The 18,183-nt window shown below is 39.7% G+C and overlaps 3 protein-coding genes across 8 annotated transcripts; all 3 read right to left on the reverse strand.

Annotated features, from left to right (window-relative positions):
* Positions 1 to 339: 339 nt before the first annotated feature.
* LOC115679533 (pentatricopeptide repeat-containing protein At5g01110) lies at positions 340 to 5,545 on the reverse strand. 5 transcript variants are annotated; one of them, XM_030603136.2, is made up of 5 exons: positions 3,286 to 5,545; positions 2,790 to 2,829; positions 2,453 to 2,504; positions 1,432 to 1,544; positions 340 to 709 (listed from the first exon to the last, which is right to left on the reverse strand). In XM_030603136.2, the coding sequence occupies exon 1, from the start codon at positions 5,514 to 5,516 to the stop codon at positions 3,297 to 3,299; it is 2,220 nt and encodes a 739-aa protein (XP_030458996.1). In that variant the 5' UTR covers positions 5,517 to 5,545; the 3' UTR covers positions 340 to 709; positions 1,432 to 1,544; positions 2,453 to 2,504; positions 2,790 to 2,829; positions 3,286 to 3,296. The 5 variants fall into 5 exon arrangements, with proteins under 5 accessions (XP_030458996.1, XP_056166814.1, XP_056166813.1 ...); XM_056310839.1 differs by having other exon boundaries at positions 1,669 to 2,504; XM_056310838.1 differs by having other exon boundaries at positions 1,659 to 2,504.
* A 4,794-nt stretch (positions 5,546 to 10,339) lies between these two features.
* LOC115679526 (EG45-like domain containing protein) lies at positions 10,340 to 13,162 on the reverse strand. 2 transcript variants are annotated; one of them, XR_008816501.1, is made up of 4 exons: positions 12,819 to 13,162; positions 12,367 to 12,426; positions 10,539 to 10,815; positions 10,340 to 10,446 (listed from the first exon to the last, which is right to left on the reverse strand). XR_008816501.1 is itself a non-coding variant. In XM_056311113.1 (3 exons), exons 1-3 carry the CDS (start codon positions 11,139 to 11,141, stop codon positions 10,440 to 10,442), a joined length of 384 nt encoding a protein of 127 aa, XP_056167088.1. In that variant the 5' UTR covers positions 11,142 to 12,344; the 3' UTR covers positions 10,340 to 10,439. The 2 variants fall into 2 exon arrangements, 1 of the variants encoding a protein (XP_056167088.1); XM_056311113.1 differs by lacking the exons at positions 12,367 to 12,426; positions 12,819 to 13,162 and adding an exon at positions 11,042 to 12,344.
* A 101-nt stretch (positions 13,163 to 13,263) lies between these two features.
* On the reverse strand, positions 13,264 to 16,433 carry LOC130134378 (putative pentatricopeptide repeat-containing protein At5g52630). The gene has a single exon (XM_056311112.1). It carries the CDS (start codon positions 16,196 to 16,198, stop codon positions 13,745 to 13,747), a length of 2,454 nt encoding a protein of 817 aa, XP_056167087.1. The 5' UTR covers positions 16,199 to 16,433; the 3' UTR covers positions 13,264 to 13,744.
* Positions 16,434 to 18,183: the final 1,750 nt, after the last annotated feature.

The raw sequence follows: 18,183 nt of genomic DNA on the forward strand, positions 1-18,183 counted from the left end.
GTTAAGCAGCCAACCTTTCTAATACCTTGCATGGAATTAGATTACCTCCTGTTATACTCATTTGTTATTCCCTTTTCCGTAGCGGAAATGTTTGAATTAGTCGATTGGTTGATTGGATTATCGGCATGTAACTAGGAATAGGTGGCTTCAGAAGTTGGTGTGGTTGTGTCCATCTTTTTGCTCATGTAACTCTTCTCTATCACATTCTCACAAATATTTTACATGTGCCAAAGCGACTCAATTGCTCTGTTTCTCTTTTGGCTTAGTCAAAGCGTTTGTTCTACAACTATGGAAAGGTTATTACCAAAGAGGGGATGCCAGAGACCCAAGGCCGATCGACTCATAACCCCTTTACTTCACTATGTGAAAACATTCAAAGCAAAATAAAAGCAATGTCATACAACATCGACCCGGACTACTGAAGATTAACAATAGCTTGAAGAACTAATAAGTAGCACGTATGATCTTATGTACTGAGGACAGTTGTATCTTCGAGGATCAATATAAATTGCACAACATCGACCATGACCATCCAGGGCATCCTATGACAAATGAATACAAATATTAAGTCTCGAAATTACCACAGATCTTTTACCGGATTGCACAGCTTTGTTCTGCCATGACCATTAGGCTTTGGCCCGCAAAAGAAGTCACTCATAAGGCTTCTTAAAGTTGCATCAAACCCACGATCTGAGCTCCTCCCGACCTTCTGCAGAACAAACACCAAAGATGGTCAAACTATATATTCCGTGCTGTTCATAAAAATATAAATCCAACGGGACTGAAAAAAACCATGTGAAAAGAGCAACACAAATTTGTGGCTTCCAATTACTACATCAGAGGACAGGCCACATGGACCCAAAACACAGTCTGCAGTCTGCCATGGGTTTAATTGGATTGACAGATCAGTATAACCATCTTTTCAGCAGTTCAGTTTAGAATTTCTTCTGAATATCCTTAGTAAACTCTTCGATTGCAGTCCCGTAAAAATTCATAGCATCTCTCAATTTTTTGACCTACTATATAGCATTTCTTCTTACAGTCTCATTTAGTACTTTTTTTCTGATGTACTGCATCCTTCACAGAACTTGAACAAATCTGACCAATTTGTCCCCGGTGGGATTCCATCATAAGAAATATTGAAGCAGAAGCCTATGAGAACTTAGGAGAACATCATCAGTAGAATTCATGGACAAATTACATGCGGAAGCACAATGGTCAAACTATGCAACACGAGAATCAACTAAAGGAGCATCTGAATGTAATATCTGTGCGACAAATGAAGATAGTCACTTGCTAGTGCTCTTACAATTGATGCATGGCATGTATAGATGGTTCATTAACTCTGAGCATGAAGACAGTCCACAGATAGCTTATAATAGAATAGAAAGGCATGAGCAGCATCACACACACAGTAGAGATTGCATGTACCTTGATACATTAGGAGCTTTTTCACCAGGTACCCTTACATCAGGTAAGTAACTGAAGTCTGGAACAACCAAAGACATCTTTGGTAGAGCCTCGTGTACAACCTAAAGTAGTTTCTGCATATTTGAAAAGGCAGTGTGACAACCAGAGAAAAATTCCTGTATAGGGGCTGTGTCCAACCGAGAAGACTAGAAGTAATTGAATTAAACAGCAAAAAGTATGGAAGTTACTATTTCCCACCAAGCAACCTATCGGATGCCAACATCTTTGGGTTTTGGGAAAGATTTCGGACCACAAAGTATCAGCCACTAATCTTACACCACTAGGAGAAGCTTGTTCTTTTGCCGAATTCACAATCTCAAGACCATGCTCAATCAGTGGATCCTCTGATGGCTCATATACATTTCAGATAGCGTTTACCAGGATTAATTGGTTTGCAGGAATTTCACTTAATGACCATGTCAGAACTCGTCTACATTATGCACAAAGTGGGAATCTAGCAGCTGATTTTAAATCCAAGGATTATTTGTATCCAAGAAACAAGAAAGTAAAAAAGAAAAACAGGAAAAACAATTACAAGAAGAAAATAAGTAAGTGGAAACAAATCGACCCAGAGATAGAGAATTATGAAACCATAATATCTGTTCCATCAACTATGACAGATAATTCAATCTAGATACCAAATAGACTGCAGCTTAATAACTTTTAGATGTAGGGAAGCAAAAGGAAAGACCTGTTGAAGGGACGTTCAGGATGAGCATAAAACAGATAAAAAAATCAAAAACTTTTTGACATAACCGAACATTATGTAATTTATACTGTGAAACTAAGTTTGGCCAAAAAAGAACATGTGATACTCAGTTAAAATCAGAAGGTTTGCAGAACCATTATTTTTTTCCACATAATAGAACAGCTCCCGCAATTGGCCAATCTATTTAATGAAACTCGTCACACCCGTGTTGTATAATTCAGTCACAAAAGTAGCAAGAACACATAACTAGCATGCTACTTGCAATGCTCCAACCTGTCATTTTGTTCCTAGACCGACACTTCCATCCATGGAGGAATCTGATTTCCTGCATAGATAAGATAACGTGGAAGATTAATTTTCACTTTGGTTGATTGGTCTTAGGATGTACCTACTGAAATAACCAAAATATGGAGCAAATGCAGTGAAATAAATTGACTGAGTATGCTATGTAAACTTTGCAAAGTCAAAGTGGGGGCAAAAACAAAAGAGCTAATTGTTTGCAGCCAGATTGCAGCAAAGAAGGGAATGAAATAAATTTTGGAAATCACCATTCTTAAGAACAATCTCATGACTTGAGCGAAAGTGAATAGCTCCAAGTAGTCAAGCATACCTCAAGCATAATAACCCAAAAGGTCGTTCTTGACAGTCCCCTGCAACAAAGGCATGTGAAATTGGAAAATCGTCATAATATGATTGATGCATTTGATTGAATATATAAAGATACATATACTTGCACAAAAACTTATTTAACATAATAGGAAGCACAGAAGGTGACAAGCACCATAAAGCCAGAATAGCTAAAACTGGCAGCAAACTTCTCATCCAAATTCAAATTCCAGGGGAAAAAACAAACAGATCTCGGAGGATATAACAATTTTGCAAAATTTGATCTATTCACAAAACAAACTTCAGATGCACCAGAAAAACAAAAGGAGAAGATTATTATGCCTTCCCCAGAGACCATAACAAAATAATACCCTTAGTGCATTGGGGAAAACATAGCAGATACCAATAAGCAGGAAAATGAATGTTCCATAAGGAACTCGTTGACAAACAGACAAAAAATATATGCACCATCCACATATGATGACATGCATCAAAATCACCTGAATGAGGTCTAGAATTTATCATCCGGTACAAATCCCTTCTGCAGCATTTCATCATGGAACCGAAATGCTTCCTTCAAGTCATCGTTGCTAACATGGCCATTTATCAACGCTGAATATGTAGCTCTATCCGGATTCACACCTCTACTAATCATCCTTCTCAATACCAGCTCAGCTTCTTGCATCCTACCTTGCCTACAGAAACCACCCAAAATGACATTGTACGTATATACGTCGGGCATCAGTCCCATGTTCTCCATTTTATTAACCAGTTCAGCAGCTTTATCCATGTCCTCTATTCTCACAAATCCATTGATCAAAGTGTTGTAAGTAATGCTATCTGGAAGAATTCCTTTAGCAACCATTTTGCTGAAGAACTCATCTGCCTTGGATACATCTCCAGACCGGCAAAAACCTTTTAATATAGTGTTGCAACCAATTAGACTAGGTCGAATACCCCTCTTAACCATCTCATCCCACAACCTAAAAGCCTCAGCAACAGCTCCTGTGCTACAGAAACCATTTATCAGAATGCTGTATGAAATGTGGTTTGGACTTATGCCACTGTTGATCATATCGTCCCATATTTGATAAGCCTTCTCCATTTCACCCGCCTTGCAGAAACCATCAATCAGTGTATTGTATGCCACAATGTCAGGTTTTAGGTTTCTTTGAGACATTGTCTTGAACAAGCTCATTGCTTTGTTCATATTCCCATCCTTACAGTGCCCATTAATTAGTGTAGTGAATGTACAAAAATCAGGAAACACACCCCTTTCATCCATCTCGCGAAAGAGCTGATCTGCCTCCACAAGCATCTTGTCCTTGCACAAACCATTCAATATAGTGTTAAATGTAACTACATCCACGAAGCAGCCTTGCTCCAGCATTTCATCCCGCAACCTCAAAGCCTCTGAGACTAAGCCATTTTTACAGTACCAATCAATGAGGATGGTATAAATTACACCATCCGGCACCAACCCAGCACTTTTCATGCGCCTAAAGTACATTAAAGCCCGGTCAAGATTGTGACATCTCAAAAGCACCCCAATGATCGAACTATAGCTAACCAAATCAGGAACCACACCTCGCAGTGACATCTCTTCGAAAATCTTTTCAGCCTCCACAGCATTACCTTTTCTACCAATCTCAACGAGCAGGGTATTAAAACTGGCATTGTCGGGGCTCACACCTTTTTCTGACATCTCATCCAGCATTTCTCTAGCTCTGGTGTATTCTCCATTTCTACACAATCCATTGATAAGGGCATTATAGGTGTATAGGCTTGGTTTCATGCCCTTCTCCGACATTAAATTCACCAACCCGAAAGCTTCATCCACTAGTCCCTCCCTACAATGAGCATTAATCAGAGTATTATAAGTAACAATATCTGGAAAAACACCCTTCTCCTCCAAGTCCAGTAAAAATGATTTGACCTCATTCATCTTACGATCTTTACACAATGCATTGACCATTATGTTAAGAGTGTAGACATCCACTTGAACACCGCTCCTAACGACTTCGCCGTAAACTTCCCACGCCAAATCGACCCACCCCGCCTTCACGAGCCCGCCAAGGAGACCATTACAAGCACCGATAAGAACACGAATCCCTTTACTACCCGACAACCGAAAAGCCTCGGCGCCTTCCCTCAACTTCCTAGCTTGCACGTAAGTCCTGATCAACAAGCTAAACACCGCACAACTCGACCCGCCATCACGACAAGCATCAATCAAAGAATCCACAATCTCCGCACGCGAGACGCCGCTCTTCCTGACCATCCTGAGAATCAAACCCTGCGCTTCCGATGACCTCCGGCCGCGGACCAACACGTGGACCATGGCGCTCAAGGACTCGGGCGAGTGCTTGAAACCGGGGCAGTTAGACGAAACCAAGTCGACGAACTTCAGGGCCGCGCGAAGGTCGTCGCGGTACCGCCGGAGCACCTCGACGACGGCCGGAGGGCTCAAGCGGGAGAAGTAGCTTCGAGGGTCCCTGACGTTACCTTGCTTCAGGTTGAAGAGGATCTTCTCCGCCAGGAGAGAGTCCGGCATGGAGGTCGACGGAGCCGACCGCGACTGCTCCGAGGTGGGGGCGGCGGCGGCGAGCTCGGAGGGTTGGAGGGTGGAGACGCCGTGGATGAGACGTGGGTTTGGCCGGTGGAGGTGATCTCGTCCGGGAAGGGAGCGGTTGCTCGGCGGTTTGCGGCGGAGCAGCCGCCGGATAGGCATTGGTATGCGGCCGGCCGGCGACCGGTGGACTTGAGAGAGAGACAGAGAGAGGAGCGAAATTCTCAGTAATTGAAATGTTTTACAAACTTTAAGGAATTACATATCTACAATAGCAGCGAAAAAAATTTCTTCTGTTAGAACAAAGCCTTGAATTTTTCTGTTGCCTGAATAATTGGTTATAAGGTCAGAAAATATTTTTATGTTTCTTCTTGTTTTATTAATTCAATGCATACATATGTATATACATACATATATATAAATAATCAGATCGACGGATGTACGTTATTGAGCGTTTTGAGTAAGGTGGAGTCCACAATATTAAAGAGTCACTTTCGAACAAAAAATAATTTCAATATCTTTCTATGCATTATTTTGTGTTGCTAAGCGATGTGGGTTTCGCTTATAATTACCGCCAATAGATAATTAGCAACTTCATATAAGTATTCCCTTTAGTGTTATATAGTTTTGGAATAGCGAAGTGAGTAGAAATTGTTCAATCAATTATAAACATATTAACAGTTATAAAACTTTGAATTTTACCAATTTAATCCTAAATTTTGCTCAAAATTCCGTTACAGTCCTTCTGATCAATTTTTACCAGAAATTGTTGACAATGTGATGTGTCAAGTACGATAACCGACGATAATTGAATCGCATTTGCCTAACTAGTGTTGACTATGCCACCATATCAACAATTTTCGAAAAAAAATTGCCTAAATAATTATATTAAAATTTCGCGCAAAGATTTAGGATTAAATTGAAAAAATTGGGCTGACATTCATACAATTGATTTAGGACTAATTGGGTACTTTTCCTAAGAATTTAAATTAACATCTGACCTTTTTAAGATCAAATCTATTTGGACTTGGCCCACGTACGTGGTCAACAACATTACACTATATGCTATGAGCAATGTTTTGGGTAAGTACAATGAAAGATCTATAATGTTTCAATCGTCGATTAATTGAGTCTGATATCTAATTTTGCTTAATCGAGACCTAACTGCTTACAAAAAATGTGCAATCAAATCCTTAACTCATGGCCAATCTGACGTGGCTTATTTTAGCATCGACAATTGTTAACATACGAATGTGATCTTAGAACTCATTTAATCATAATTATGAGTTTTGAACTCAAAATGACTATTAAATATTTAGGACTTCCACTGCAGTTACCCTAGCAATACTTGGGGAAATATTTGATGTTTTTCACACAAAAAGCATATACAAGAAAAGGCATTTCCATCCCTTATACGGCTAATCTACTCCATTTTCCAATGGAAAGACAAAATTATCCTCAATGATTCAATTGCAATTTAAAGTATGGCCCCAAATCAATTTACTTTCTTTATTTTATTTTATTTTATTTTCATTTTCTATTTAGGATATAGTTACCATAATTAAGCAATTCATGTTTTTTTTTTTGTTTATGGTGGGTAATCCGTATATATATTAAAGGCACAATGTTTTCCTTTTTATTTTTGGATTTTACTTCCGTAGAAATAAGTTTTGTCGAGTAAACAAGTAACGGTGATACACACAACAAAAGTGAAATTTATAAATAAGTGATCTTGTTAAAGAAGTGTTTATGTTAAAATTTTTCTAGATTTTACTTAACAACGCAAAAAGAATTAGGTTTCTTAGAAAATTTTCTTTTCAACAAAACTAATTTTACGAAAGTGATTGATTAGAATTAATCAATTTTGTAGTTGATTTTCAATTCTTATTAGAATTGAAAATCATGTTTTTATTGGGTTATTGTTTTTTCTCTAATGCTGTTTTCCCTATTTTCTAGTAGAGAAAATCAATGCTCTTTTTATGATTGAAAGTATAGAGGATGACGGGGTTGGCATCATAGATAGAAAAGATAAAAAACAGAGGACGACGGGATGTATGGAAGAAGAAGAAGATGAAGAAGAAGAAGAAAAATGAGTGGGAGGCGTAGACAATTTGCAAGAGCGAAGATTTGAGACGTCAAAAGCGTGGAAAGAATGAAAGAAGAAGGAAAGTGGGACCCGCAAAAAATAAAAGAAGAAACAAAATAAAAAAAGTTGATCAAATAATAAAAAAAAAATTACTTTTGGAAAGCTGTACAAGAAGTGGTAGGCTCCACGAGAGATACTGTCGCCAAATTACAAAAATAAAGGAGAGTCTAAGCTAAAAGATAAGTAGAAAAAGCGCGACCCTTCAAGAAAATAAAGCAAAACAACATATATCTACAAAAGCATGAGATCCCCTTGTCTAGGCGATGGATTAGCTCAATTTACCCAAGATAGTGAAGGATTAACTTGCAATCATATTATTTTGCAACATGTGATATACATTCAATATTTTGCAATTAGAGAGAGAGAGAGAGAGAGAGAGAGAGAGAGAGAGAGAGAGAGAGAGAGAGTTTTTTTGAAAGTAGAATCAAAATGAGAACATTTTTCAATAAAAAATCAATGACCTAAGCAAAAGAAATAAAACATCTAATCTTTGAAGTCCAAAGGAATGATAAGTTGCCATCACTCCATCATCCTTCCCACGCAAAAGAATACCCTCCGACTTGCTTTAAACCCTGCAAATTCATCCCCGAGTAAGTTCGTGGAAAACAAAAATCTCAGAAGATCACTAGGATAGGCAAAGGGAGACTGAAAAAGTCACGCTTTTGTAATCAATGATAATCTTGACCAGCGTAGGGTCGACGATCTTGTCGACGGCCGCCCTAGAGAGCTCCAATGTGTTCTCACATCGCGGCGAAGCGCATCGATCCACGACGGTCACAATCACCGAGCCCTTGCATGGAAACTTCTCGCCGGTGCTCGGACGGCCGAGGCACGTCACGTTGAACTTCTTCCCACATAGGGCGCCATCATTCCAGATGGAATCGCTAGCTGCTGCGACCATTGGCCCGGGTTCCTTCACTCCAGGGCAATCCGAAGCTATAATTTCCCCCCCAAAAAAGACAACGGAGGTGAATCAAGAATTCAGCTTAAGATTGTGCAGCGTTCCATTTTCGTAGAAGACAACACGAAAAGGAATGAGATGGAAAGTTTCATCTTTTGATCAGATCAGAATGCAAAGAACCCAGCTATCAGAACGTATACCAGCACCTTTAGTTACAGTCAATGCAAAGGGAAGTTCTTACGCTTATGAGGGGTTCATAGAAAGTCGCAGTCCCCGGTGCTGCGACACCTGCAGACACAAGGCAGAAGAGTATGCATACAGCCATCAAAACCCTCGTCTCCATGCCCTTTCATGTACTGGTTATCTCTCAAGTTGAATGCATCACACACTTCCCACGAAGGCTGCTCCTTAATATATGATTCCCATCGAGTGCAAGAAGGTGTTTCAAAAGCTTCTGGAGAACTGTCTAATGAGTATTACCCCAAACAGCCATTACATGCTTTACTGGAGGTGTTTGGTTACTCAGTTGTCTACTGTGTTCATTGAGCTTACCAACATGGGCATGTTACAGCATGAGCCATTATGCAGAACCTCCCGATTTTGGAAATCGGGTATCGAGTTACAGCTGTGACACCATATCTTTATCCAAAGTTTGATTTGGAGCTGCATGTGATGCTGCGGGAGCACCAGAGCTTGGGAAATTCCATCGAAGACGGACAACTCGCAAGCCCAACCCAAGCCTCGTCAATCAACCAAGCCCATTTGATATTTGTGCAAGCAACACGACATGATCCAATGGCTCCAACGGCAAAAAGGTGTTCGAGATGGAAAAACTAGGACTGATTCAGCTGAATCTAGGTTGGAGGGATGTTTCCTACTTTTAAGTAGTTTCCCAATTCAATTAGATTTCCTAATATGAGTAGGTATCTTTGTTTAAGTAGATTTTCGTTGATTGAAGATATTTGCACTGCATATCATATTTTATCTACGAAGACTAGTCATCCTCTATGCATTGTTTTGCCCAAAAAATGTTTCAAAATCCTGCGTTAATCAATTCACCCCCTCTTGATTGTTAAGTCCACTTCATTTCACAATCAGGTCCCGACTTTTTTTTTTTTTTGCCAATTAAATCCTTAAACTATATGCGTTCGAATTGGTCATTCTATCACAAAAGGAAAAGGAGACGCTGATATGGTCATTAATATACCGTCAATTGCCAAATTGGCATCCTGTGCTCTTTAAAAATATAACCGGTAAATATGTCTTGAATTTTATGTACTCGGTCAGGTTCATCATCCGACCTGACATATTTTTTGTGTGACCCAAAAATAGAGAAAAAATTGAGATTTAGTTCGCGATGCGGAGGATTAGGCCGATAGGCCCAACCTGGAGCAAGCGAACAAATCTTTATAACGGTTCGCCTAAGCTGGAGTAAGCGAACAAATGTTTCGGGGGCTACGCCCCCGAGAAAATTTTTTGGAGAGCCCTATTTATACTACGACTAGGTTTTTTCATTGATTAAGAGAGATTTGTGAGCCGTGAGGTTTTGTTAAGTTGTTTTTTCGATTTCTGAAAACTATACTCTCTTTGATTATAGTGGAATCTTGTTTTGCCTCGCCCGTGGACGTAGATCACCTTGTGATCGAACCACGTAAATCCTTGTGTTCTGTATTTGTTTTTCCGCGTTTGTTTCGAACAATAACACAAATAATAAGATATTCCTTTTTCAAAACTTGGTACACACACCCTGAGAGAGAGAGAGAGAGAGAGAGAGAGAGAGAGAGAGAGAGAGAGAGAGAGAGAGAGAGAGAGAGAGAGAGAGAGAGAGAGAGAGAGAGAGAGAGAGAGAGAGAGAGAGAGAGAGAGAGAGAGAGAGAGAGAGAGAGAGAGAGAGAGAGAGAGAGAGAGAGAGAGAGAGAGAGAGAGAGAGAGAGAGAGAGCAAAGAAACGAAAACATCTCAATCTTATTGTCCAAAGGAATTAAGTTGCCATCAGTCCATCATCCTTCCCACGCAAAAGAATAAATCCCAACTTGCCTTTAAGCCCTGCGAATTCATCCGTGAGTAAGTTCATGAAACAAAGTCTTGGTGGATCCTTAGATAGATGAAGGGAGACGGCGGACCAAATAAAGACTTACGGTTCATAATCAATCGCGATCATAACCAGCGTAGGGTCAACGATCTTGTCAAAGGCCGGCCTTGAGAGCTTGAAAGTGGTGTGGCATTGTGGCGAAGCGCATCGATCCACGACAGTCACGATCACCGAGCCCTTGCAAGGGAATTTCTTACCAGTACTCGGAGGGCCTATGCATGTCACCTTGAACTTTTTCCCACATATGGCCCCATTATTCCAGATGGGGTTGCTAGCTGCGACAACCATCGGCCCTGGTTCCTTCACTCCATGGCAATCCGAAGCTATAATTTCCCAAAAAAAGAAAAAGGTGAACTAGGAATTTAGCTTGGGATTGTGCAAAGAAAATGACATGAAAAGGAATGAGATGGGAAAACAAACAAAATGGCATAAAAAATGCCACACAAAATGTATACCAACATCTTTTGGTCAGATCACAATGCAGGGAACCCAGATATAAGAACGTATATCAACATTCTTAGTACAGTCAATGCAAAGAAAAGTTCTTACGCTTATGAGGTACATAGAAAGTTGCATTCCCTGGTGCTGCTACACCTTCAGACACAAGGCCTAAGAGTATGCATACAACCATCAAAACCCTAGTCTCCATGCCCTCTGTGTATTGTTTATCTCTCAAATTGAATATATCGCATACTCACGAAGGCTGCTTCCTTAATATATAATTTCCGTCAAGCAAGAATATGTTTCAAAAACTTTGGGAAAACTATCTAATGAATATTTACCCAAAAAGCCATTACTTGCTTTATTGGAGATGTTAGATTACTCAATTTGTCTACTGCATTTATTAGATTACCAACATATACATGTTACAGCGTGAGTCATCTTCTAAAATCTCCCAATTTTGGAAATCAAAATTGGAATTACAGCTGTGACACCATATCTTTATTTAAAGCTTGATTTGAAGTTGCACCCATGACACGGGAGCATCAAAGCTAGGAAATTCCATTGAAGGCAAACAACTCATAACCCCAACTCAAGCCTAGTTTTTAGAAGTTAAAGAACCAAGGCCAAATCGGCTGGGTCAAGGCTGGAGGAATGTTTCCTTGTTTAAGTAGTTTCTCAATTTAAGTCGGTTTCCTAATTCGAGTATATTTCTTAGTTTAAGTAGGTTTCCTAATTTGAGTAGATTTCCTAGTTCTAGTTGATTTCCTAATTTGAGAAGGTTTCCTAGTTCATACTCAATTGTCTGCTATGCTCATTAGCTCACCAACATATACATGTTACAGAATGAGTCATCTTCCGAAACCTCTCAATATTGGAATTGGGATTTCGAATTATAGCTGAGGCACCATATCTTTATCCAAAGGTTGATTAAGTTGCTTGCTTTCTTATTTGCTATATTCAAAATACTAATATCTTTTTTTAGTCAGAATATTCAAAATACTAATATGCTTAATACAAAAAAGATGGGAAGTCCATAATGACTACTGAACTGACAAATTTGGTTACTAATGAGAAGTAAATTGAGTTTCCAGCATATTTTTGATTAAGCATCTACCGAGGTAATGCTTATTTCCAATTATGCATCTAAAGAAGTAAGAAAAGTCCTATGTTACCAAACCCACATTATCACATTTTAAATAGTGTGTGCAGCATTGATTAAGCAAGGAGAATAAAAGTCCAGTGCAGGACAAGCCAGATAGGAGGGTCACTTATGTGTGCAGTCTTCACTTCTCTTATTTGCATATCTGTCATCTTGCAGCGCCTTCTTAAAGGTGACTATTTCATCTGTTTCCAGTTTGCATAACAAATTTGAATTTATAAGGAGAGAGACCAAAGACCTACACAGATAAGTGTTGAGCTAGGCAACTAACCTGAAAGACCGCATCAAAAGAGCTGTTGCGTGCCAAACACTCTGCCCTTGCAGTCTGCAACTGCAAGCCAAGTGACAGCATTTGTTAAGATACTTGCGATGCGTGTTACCAAAAGCATACTACCAAGTAAATCATAGTTAAGCATATAATTATTCAGCAAACAAGATAATTTAGCTAAATATGAAAAATAGTGGCAAGAAAAAACATTATATTGCAAGCCTTTCATATTCTAGTCATTCTTATCAATGGAATGAGTATTACAATGTAGGCCAAATAGGACTCAAATCAAATGTAGGAGTAGATTATAAAAAGAACAAACATACAAGATGTAACACTTATCTGGTTTCAACCATCGAAAGTTTAAATGGTAGATATCGTCATACAAGCCAAAAAAGTTAGGTGACTCCTAAGGCAACAGATAATAATAACTTGGAAGAAGAGAAATTGAGTACCAGCTGGCCAATAAGAGGGGACTAGGTCCCCAGTCAGTGGAAAGACTATCCACAAAGGTTGACTTTGAGAAAGCGTATGAGAGTGTTGATTGGAGAGGTTGACATCAGGCTTCCTTGATTCACATTGTTAAACATATATATTAGAGTCCAAGTGAAGCTCACACGACAAACTCAACAGAGCAAATATCGTCTGCTAAAGTAAAGATTCAACATAAGATTGCCAAACATTGAGTTAACGTGATGGTCAAATCAACCAGCACAGTTCAGGTGGATCGCATTGATAGGATGTAATCGAGAGCACAATTTTGCAACAAGGAAAGCCATTTTACGCAACAAGACAAGAGTAGAAAACACCAAATCTACTTGCCTTGTCCACTTCGACCACCAACTGTTGCTGTAATTGAAGTTAAGTTCGTTCAGCATCCTGAAATTTGCAAATTGAATGAGGTTCACAATCCCTAAAAGGGGAATTCTTTCTTAATTGAATAAAGAAATAATTGAGCAATGGGTCAAATCATAAGAAGCAGGTCACAACTTATCATCATGCAATGCTATATCATCTTCAATTTTTGTCTTGTGCCTCCTCCACAGATCTGATCATCACCAGGTTTAGTGACCGAAAACAAACTAACATTGATTGCAACAGCTTCCAAGGCTATAGAAGCCATGTGCGGATCTATATCTGTTGCACCTCTCTCCACTGAGTGTAAATGCTGCTCCAGATTATTCTTCCGTTTAGCTTTTGATCAGCCTATACCCTTTTCTTAGTAGAATTGCCACCCTAGAGTAAGCAATTTAAACTTGCTAGGAAAATTCCAAAATTCAACAGCAAAAGTTCAAAATCCTCAAGCCTTTTCAGTTCTGCCACGACCTCAGATGCACTGATGCATAGTTTAACCATAAAAGCTTTAAGGGATTTGTATTTTTCACCAATAATCTCCACATGAACAGACCCCTTCCCTAAAGTGATGAAAGCGATTTGAATCCCTCAGAACTATATGGCGACTAAACACTAGTGATATATATCTCATGGCAACGTGACAGTCACCACATACCCGAAGGTTCTTATAAATTCGAATAGGTCCTCCTTGGGGCATAGCAAGCAGCCCAAAGGCAACAGCCAATTTCTCACTGTGGTAAGCAAGGCCAAGCTCTTTACCCTCTTCATCAACATCATGTAGCGCAGAACTTAAGTCTGGAACATAACCAGCTTTCTTGATTAATCGCATTACTTCATCAATCTTCAAATAGATATCAGACATTCTTGGATGCCCTCTATCTTCGGATACAAAGGTGTGAACTTGGCCATTGATCCCAACCCAACTACAACCAGGCTCTTTATTGATTCCTCTTGTTTTCATCAAACCCCAGACTTTTGCAGCCTCTTCCAGTTTACCAGAGGCAAAATATAAATTAGCTAGGAGAACATAAGGAACAGAATTCATAGGTTCCAATTTGAAAAGATTCCTTGCTGCCCTCTCTCCCAGTTCCAAGTTTTTGTGTACGCGGCATGCAGCGAGTAGTGCCTTCCATATTGTTGGATCTGGTTCCACAGACATTTGATTAAGCAATTCTTCAGCCTCAGCAAGTTTTCCAGAGCGCCCTAAGAGGTCAATTATTGAAGTATAGTGCTCAGGGCCCGGCTTTATTCCATAAGTCTTGGTCATGGATTCAAAGTACATGCGACCTTCTTGAACAAGACAGGCATGGCTGCATGCAAATAATAGGCCAATAAAAGAGATGTAATCAGGCTTTACTCCACTCGCAATCATGTGATTGTAGGACTCTAAAGATTCTTTTGCTTTGCCATTACGTGCATAACCCATGATAAGAGCCGTCCATGTGATTACACCCCGTACTTGCATTGAGTTGAACACTCGATCAGCATCTTCTATGCATCCACATCTAGCATACATTGAGATGAGAGAATTGCCAACCGATGCTGAAAAAGCATGGCCTGATTTCACAAAAATTCCATGAACTTGTTGCCCAAATTCTAGAGCTGTCAATTCTGCAGAAGCACTTAAAATACTAGCAACAACCATTTCATCAGGATAAATCCCCTCAACTGTCATGCCATAGAACAACCTGAGAGCTTCTTCAAAGAAGCCATTGTGCGCGTATCCTGTGACCAGGGAAGTCCATGAAATGACGTCCTTGTCCAGCATACACTTGAACACCTCACATGCGCAAGTGATCTCTCTTTGTTTAGCATACATGTCGATGAGTGCATTGCTCACTATTCGATAAGCCTCAAATCTCGTCTTTAAGATCAGACAGTGCACAGACTTTGCGAGTTTCAAATCCATCGTGGAAGCAAGAGACTTTAGAACCGATGTGTAAGTAAAATCATCAATCTTCATATCTCTTCCATGCATTTTCTTAAAAAGGTATAGTGCTTCCTCTTCGCACCCCTGCCTCATGCAACCCATAATCATTGAGTTCCAAGAAACCACACCATCAATCTCCGTAGCCTCTATCACCAACTTAGCACTGCTCAGATCTCCACATTTCGCATACATGTCAACCAGCGCACTCTGAACAAAGGCACTGACTCCATAGCCACTCCTAACGATGCAGCAATGCACCTGTGCCCCAAAAGCATCACCTGAAACTGCTGCACAAGTTGCCAGTACACTAGGTAAACCGTACTCGTCGAATTCAATTCCATGCTTCCTCATTTCCTTAAAACACTCCATTGCTCTGTATGCATCACCATTCTGAGAATACCCGGTGATCATGGCACTCCAGAGCGCATGATTACTCCTTTCGGGAACCGTCGCAAAGAGATACTCTGCCTCAGAGATGCTTCTGCACTTTGCATACATGTCAACAAGACCCGTGACGACAAAATCATTAAGGTCGAAATTTGTTTTCACTGCATAGCCATGAATCTGCTCGCCTCTCTGGAGATAACCCGACACGGCGCACGCTCTAAGCACGCTGCCCAAGCTAAACTGGGTGGGCTTCTGACCGTCCAACTGCATTCGCCAGAATAACTTAAAGCCTTCACCAGGACACCCGTGTCGACAATACCCCGAAACGAGGGAAGACCAAGTGACCGAACTCTTGTTCGGAGTCTCCTCGAAAAGCTCTCTAGCCTCATCTAACCTCCCCGAAGTGGCGTAAGCCGCAACCATGGTGTTCCACGTATACTCATCTCTGTCGAGCATTTCGTCGAACAGCTTCCGCGCCTCATCGATCCGACCTTCTTTAGACAAGTTCTTCAGCACCCTGTTGGATTCGAAGGTGCTGCATGGCGAATTGACGACGTTGTGCACAGAACTCGCGAATTTAGCCCGACCGGCATGATAACACGCCCCTCGAGCGAAGTGGCCGAAGACCCACGAGCGTGATCTCAGCTTCAACACCACCCACATTGTCGCGGAACCCAACAATGCACATCACGTGTTTGTTTCGGGGGCGGAGTCAGCTGGAACATTCAACAAGGTCTTTGTCTGAAGCTTATGGCGATGTGGGAATGACTAGATTAGCATAAGATGTCGGATTGAAGCCCGTGGAAGGTTCAGGTCCTCTTTTGATTTGATTTGATTTGATTTGATGACTCCAATCTAAGCCGGACTTTATACGATTTTTTGACATTAGTCAAAGCCGGAACCGAAAGAATGTTCGCTCAAATGCCCCGTTATGTAACATTTACTCTTGTCTCTAGAATTGTCACGCGACTTGACATGTGGTACGGGGCTTTCCACGTCGCGCACTTTCGAGCAATAAGCTTTTTAGCTTAATGATTTATCGTACACAGTTTCTATCTGTTATTGGAATTAAATTTTCGAAAGAACATGAAGAGATGAAAGCTTTATTTATCATTGAGTTTGAACTTGAAAAAACAAAGGACAAATTAGAGAAAGTATTTTCAATCATACCCTGTCGTCTCTCAATTTCTATTTTTTTTTATTTATATTGAGATTAAATGTTAGAATATGGATAAAGAGAAAGTATATCAGGTGCTATGTCTCTCATTGAGTTTAAACTTAAAAAAGGTTAAACTAGAGAAAGTATTTTAAAAAGTTAATGTTACGAAAAACTCCAAACTGATACACATGTGACAAGGTCAAAAGGTCTTATGTTTGGAATAAAGATTTTAGCTAGATGCTAAAAGTCGGTTCCAACAGGATAAGGCCTAAGGGAGGTGCCGCGAGGGGACTAAATACCTACATTTACCCCAAACTAATTATTTGATCGCTAAAAACCCCAAACTCGTATACTTGTGATAAATTTACCCTCCATCAGTTTCCGTTAAATCTTCAATAAAATTGTTGAGTTGGATGACACGTGGCAATTGGCGAGTGTACCAATTTGAGGTTTTACCATCCGTTTATCACAGATGTACCAATTTGTGGCTTTTCGTAATAGTAATTCAATTTAACAGAAACTAACAAAGGGTAAAACAAATATATTGGTTTTAGGTTTTTTGTGATCAAAATATTAGTTTGGAGTAAATTTATCACAAATGTACCAATTTGGGATTTTTCGTGGTCAAAAAATTAATTGGGGGTAAATTTGTCACATGTATATCAATTTTGGGCTTTTCGTAGTTTTAACCTTATTTTAAATTGTACTCTTTACTAACATAGCTTTTTTTTTTCATTGGAGTTTCTTATATGCATTTGAAAACAAGTTCTTCCGACCAATATTAGTCGAAAATCGCTGATTTATCGATCTAGTGCAAAAAAATAGAAAAGATCAAAAAAAGGAAAAAAATAAAAAAATTTACAGAAATTATCAACGTCAGCGCCGACCTTGCCATGTACAATAGTCGATGTCACGTCTGCAATTTTCGATCAAAATTATCCGGAAGGAATATATTGGCAAATTATGAAAATTTTTATGAGTAAATTGGTTAAATTGAAAATATTTTACTAAATTGGTCATCGTACGGTAGATTTAGTATTTTTTGGACAACTATTCCTGTCATTTACATGCTTCGCATTCTGGCTTCATTTTGCTTGCATGTCACGTCGAACTGTTTATAATAAAACAGCGCCATGTTGGATTTTCAGGCCAAACAAATCGTTATTGGCAATCAGCTGAATAACTCTAGATCAACGTGACACTTAGGTGATCTAAAAAAAGTTATGATACTTAAGTAAGTGTCGTACGAAAGTTGTGACACTTACAGTTTTCTTTTCCCATAAATTACTTTTGATGACTATAATTAAGAAGCGGATCACGTCCCACCCTCGACTTGATGATAGGAAAAGGGACCCTGTGTCGAAGTTGAATGATGGTCTCCTATAATTTCCCTTCTTTGATCTTATGAGTTTTCCGGAGTATGTTTTAGCTGGATGGCATGCGAGCACCGCGCATGTCATCTAATAATTCTGTCTAAAATCAAGGCATT

The sequence above is a fragment of the Syzygium oleosum genome, unplaced genomic scaffold (genome assembly GCF_021117445.2).
Source record: "Syzygium oleosum isolate NSW1041296 unplaced genomic scaffold, Sole_v2.1 Sole_v2.04, whole genome shotgun sequence".
Taxonomy (NCBI): Eukaryota; Viridiplantae; Streptophyta; class Magnoliopsida; order Myrtales; family Myrtaceae; genus Syzygium; species Syzygium oleosum.